This window comes from Limulus polyphemus, unplaced genomic scaffold, assembly GCF_000517525.1.
Source record: "Limulus polyphemus unplaced genomic scaffold, Limulus_polyphemus-2.1.2 Scaffold4562, whole genome shotgun sequence".
Lineage (NCBI taxonomy): Eukaryota > Metazoa > Arthropoda > Merostomata > Xiphosura > Limulidae > Limulus > Limulus polyphemus.
The window spans coordinates 10,246-13,691 of NW_013670172.1; the positions used below are offsets into that span (position 1 = coordinate 10,246).

The 3,446-nt window shown below is 31.0% G+C and overlaps 1 protein-coding gene across 1 annotated transcript in view; it reads right to left on the bottom strand.

Annotated features, from left to right (window-relative positions):
* The window catches only part of LOC106471349 (heat shock 70 kDa protein 14-like), a 9,045-nt gene extending 6,554 nt beyond the window's left edge, over positions 1-2,491 (bottom strand). Inside the window, exon 1 of the mRNA XM_013931949.2 lies at positions 2,313-2,491. Within this exon, the coding sequence (XP_013787403.1) occupies positions 2,313-2,375 (63 nt within the window). The 5' untranslated portion in view covers positions 2,376-2,491. The remainder of the gene's footprint in view (positions 1-2,312) is intronic.
* Between the last annotated feature and the right edge of the window lie 955 nt (positions 2,492-3,446).

Genomic DNA, 3,446 nt, shown 5'->3' on the forward strand with positions numbered 1-3,446 from the left:
ATCACACACGGAATACTAGTAGAATAGTAATAGAGATGATAGTTTGACTTGTCAACTGAAATTCTAAAGTAACTGAATAGGCCTAAGTGGAATTTTGACAAGAAGAAAACTATATATAAATAGTGTTTATGATATACTTGTAATCTCTATAGTGTGAAGACTGTTGTACATACGTTTAGCCTGTTCCAAATATATATATATATTATTTAAAAACAAGTAAAGTGTGTGCTGTTTATTCATCGTTAAATTTATTGCTAACAAGTTACAGACACCTACTGTAGAAGAATCCTATCCCCAACAAGAACATAGTATATATTTATACTATAAAGAAATATAAGTAAAAGCCATTTATTTCGACAACTAGCAAAAAGAAGAAATTGTATATATATATATTTTAAATCTGATGATAATGATAGATTAAATGTATAAGGAGCTGCTAAAAGCAGTCTCCATGCTGCTAAAGGCAGCTGAATCTAGGTGTGTCTGGGGGCCTGCCCTCACAGAAAATTAATGCAAAAAAAATAACTTACAGTTGGTATACAAGGTAAATATGTAAAAGTGGGGGTGATATGCCTCTAGGTAAATATCCTTTCTTAAATATACTGTACACAGTACTCGAAGTGAGATTTAACTAGTAATTTATTGAGAGAAAATTACCCTTTTAATATGTAATCAATGCATATAAATACACAGTAAAATCTTATTAGCTTTACTTCTAGCAACTGAACATTGCTTAGATGGCCAGATCCAACTTGTAATAACCCAGATGCAATACTTTGCACTTAATATAATTATGGCCAACTGATCCAAGTCATCCTAAATACCTTAAAATCCTCAATACAGCTGTAAATACCCAACTATTTAAGGCCAAGGAAACATGATATGATTGGCTTTCATCCAAACTTTGAAGTATTCGAGCAGCTGGAAGGCACATTTGTAATTTTACTTTTTCTTGCTTATCCTAATGTTATGCATTAAAATACTGGTAAAAAAAAGCTGTGTGCTTCAATGTGCAAACATTTTTGTTTTCAAAAATGTTGGATTACAACATCACCTGATAGCAATTTAATCTGTTCATTGGTCACAGCACTATTGGTTACTTAAGGTACAGCAAATAACAAGAGGGAATCATCAATAGCCATGGTACTCGAAATTCTTTTAGGCATGATTAACGTAAATTAATCTATAAAACCTCGGAAATGGTCAAATAAATCAATCGAAAGAGTAACAATTTGCTCATTCATCCAATCTTTAACCTCCTTCGACGTCCTTATGGAAATATCTGGTCCAGGAATCATATCAGTCTTTAAACTTACCAATTTTTTTCAACAAGTTCACAATTAATGTGATCATTTTGTTTCCATGTAGTAACTGTTCAGAATGAGGAATAATTTTAAATATTCATTAGTAAAAGCTGAAGAAAAAGACCATTTAGTAACCCATAATTCTCATAATAATTAGAAATGAGCATTCCTTCATGAGCCCTACTCCTAACCTAAGATTTTGCTTACCCTTAAAAGTTAAATGTATTTAAAGGAATCCTTACTCAAGTTATTGTTAAATTTTATATTTTCATTCAATCTTTTTTTTGTATTTCCTTTTCGATTTCCTAATGTCCTGTTTGACCAACTAGCTTGATCTTAATATAATCCTTTAAGTCAATTTATATTTCTTAAATTTATAAATCTTTCTTTAATTTTATCCAAGCTGGTTTCTTACTTGCACTGTTGCAGCCCCTTTTTTCTATAACTAGAGTATAAGCATGTGTATCTTGAATATATAACTATTTATCATTAAAAAATTTCCACATTTGATCAGTATGTCCAATTAATTTAGTTGCTCAATTCGAAACTTAACTAGTTCCCCCAAACCTATTGATGAGATTTTATCTTTTGTGTGGCATCTTAATCTTATCAAAAGGTTTTCAAAATCTAGCTTCCAAGTACAAAAAATCATCACCCTTCACTTTACCCATCAGAACAGTAACATAGTGTTAACTTATATTTTTTTAATTAGAGACGAATCCGATGTCACCATCGTATGGATCCAATGGCTTTGTGATCTGCTACCTTGAGTCTTAACTTATGCTTTTAATGCATGTCTGAAGTAAAACTATACTATTACTACGTTGGTATTAACTTAGGCCTACAATAGTATTAACTATAAATAAAATTGTTCACTTTTGCCCTAATATTAATATAACTTGAAATATAGAACATCAACTTCGACAGTTCAAATATCAAAAATGAGCAGACTGGTAGTGGTAAATTAAACTTTAAAGTTTTAAACTTCTAAAGTTAAAGTATACATACTTTATGAAGTGCTAAACATATATTAGTAGATCCTAGATGCAAACCAAAACAAACTCCAGCCATGACCACTGCTAACTAAGATTCCAAGCACATGGTATTATTTTAATCGTTGATAAAGAGACAAATAAGTTCTACACACAGTCAGATGCAGAATATTTGCACAATGACTTAGACAATTAAAAAATAAAAAAAACTGAAATTAAATCATGCATCGCGTTGATACTTTTTATCTCCTTATTTATTTCTATAAAGCTAAAAATAAAACCTGAATTATAAAAATTAAAATCTAAATTCAAATAAATGGGAGTATAATATAAAGAAAACTTTGATTATTAGAAAATTGAAAACTAAAATCGAAAAATATCCACTACCAATATTTTTTTAGGGATAAGTCTAATATGGCATTTTGCTAGATCATTTGAAAATCATTTTAATTTGCTCCTCTGAATATTTTTAAGGTGGCTTTGAGTAGTTTATTCCACTAATGCCAACGAGACAATTAATTTTAGCTAGCAGTAATATTAATAGAATTTTACGGTGTATTTATCGACATACTGATTACAGACCAAAAGGTGTGATTACATTGTTTCCTAAAAATCCAGGACCCGTCGCTATTGAATAGGATTTTTATTGCCAATTTCAAGATCTCTAAAGTCCCTAAGTAAAGTATATTATATTATATTTATTTATTGTTACTTTTATTAACATTATTCTGTTATTCCACAGTCAGTATATTTTTCGTCACTTTCAAGTTAACAACTTTTATAATACACTCTATAAATCACAGCGATTCACAACCTCGATAACTTCGCTCTCTACGTGTGCAAAACACACAGTAGCTCGAAACAGAATCGTAAATTACCCGAAACTCACAGTAACTACTGTTCGCTTTTTCATCCCCTGGCTTTTCTCTGCCAGGCTTATATTCTAACAAAGAGGCGTAACATAGAGATAATAATGGAAATATGGCAGACTCTTTATTATAGCAAAGAGTTCCCTCCGTGTTACACAGTTGTTCCTCTCTGGTCTACTCAAAACCCTATTGAAGTAGGCCACCATGTGTTCCTTTTCGCCCACTTTCTGAGACAGCACTCTTCCAATTCCGACATTACTAGCATCACAATCTAGTATGTG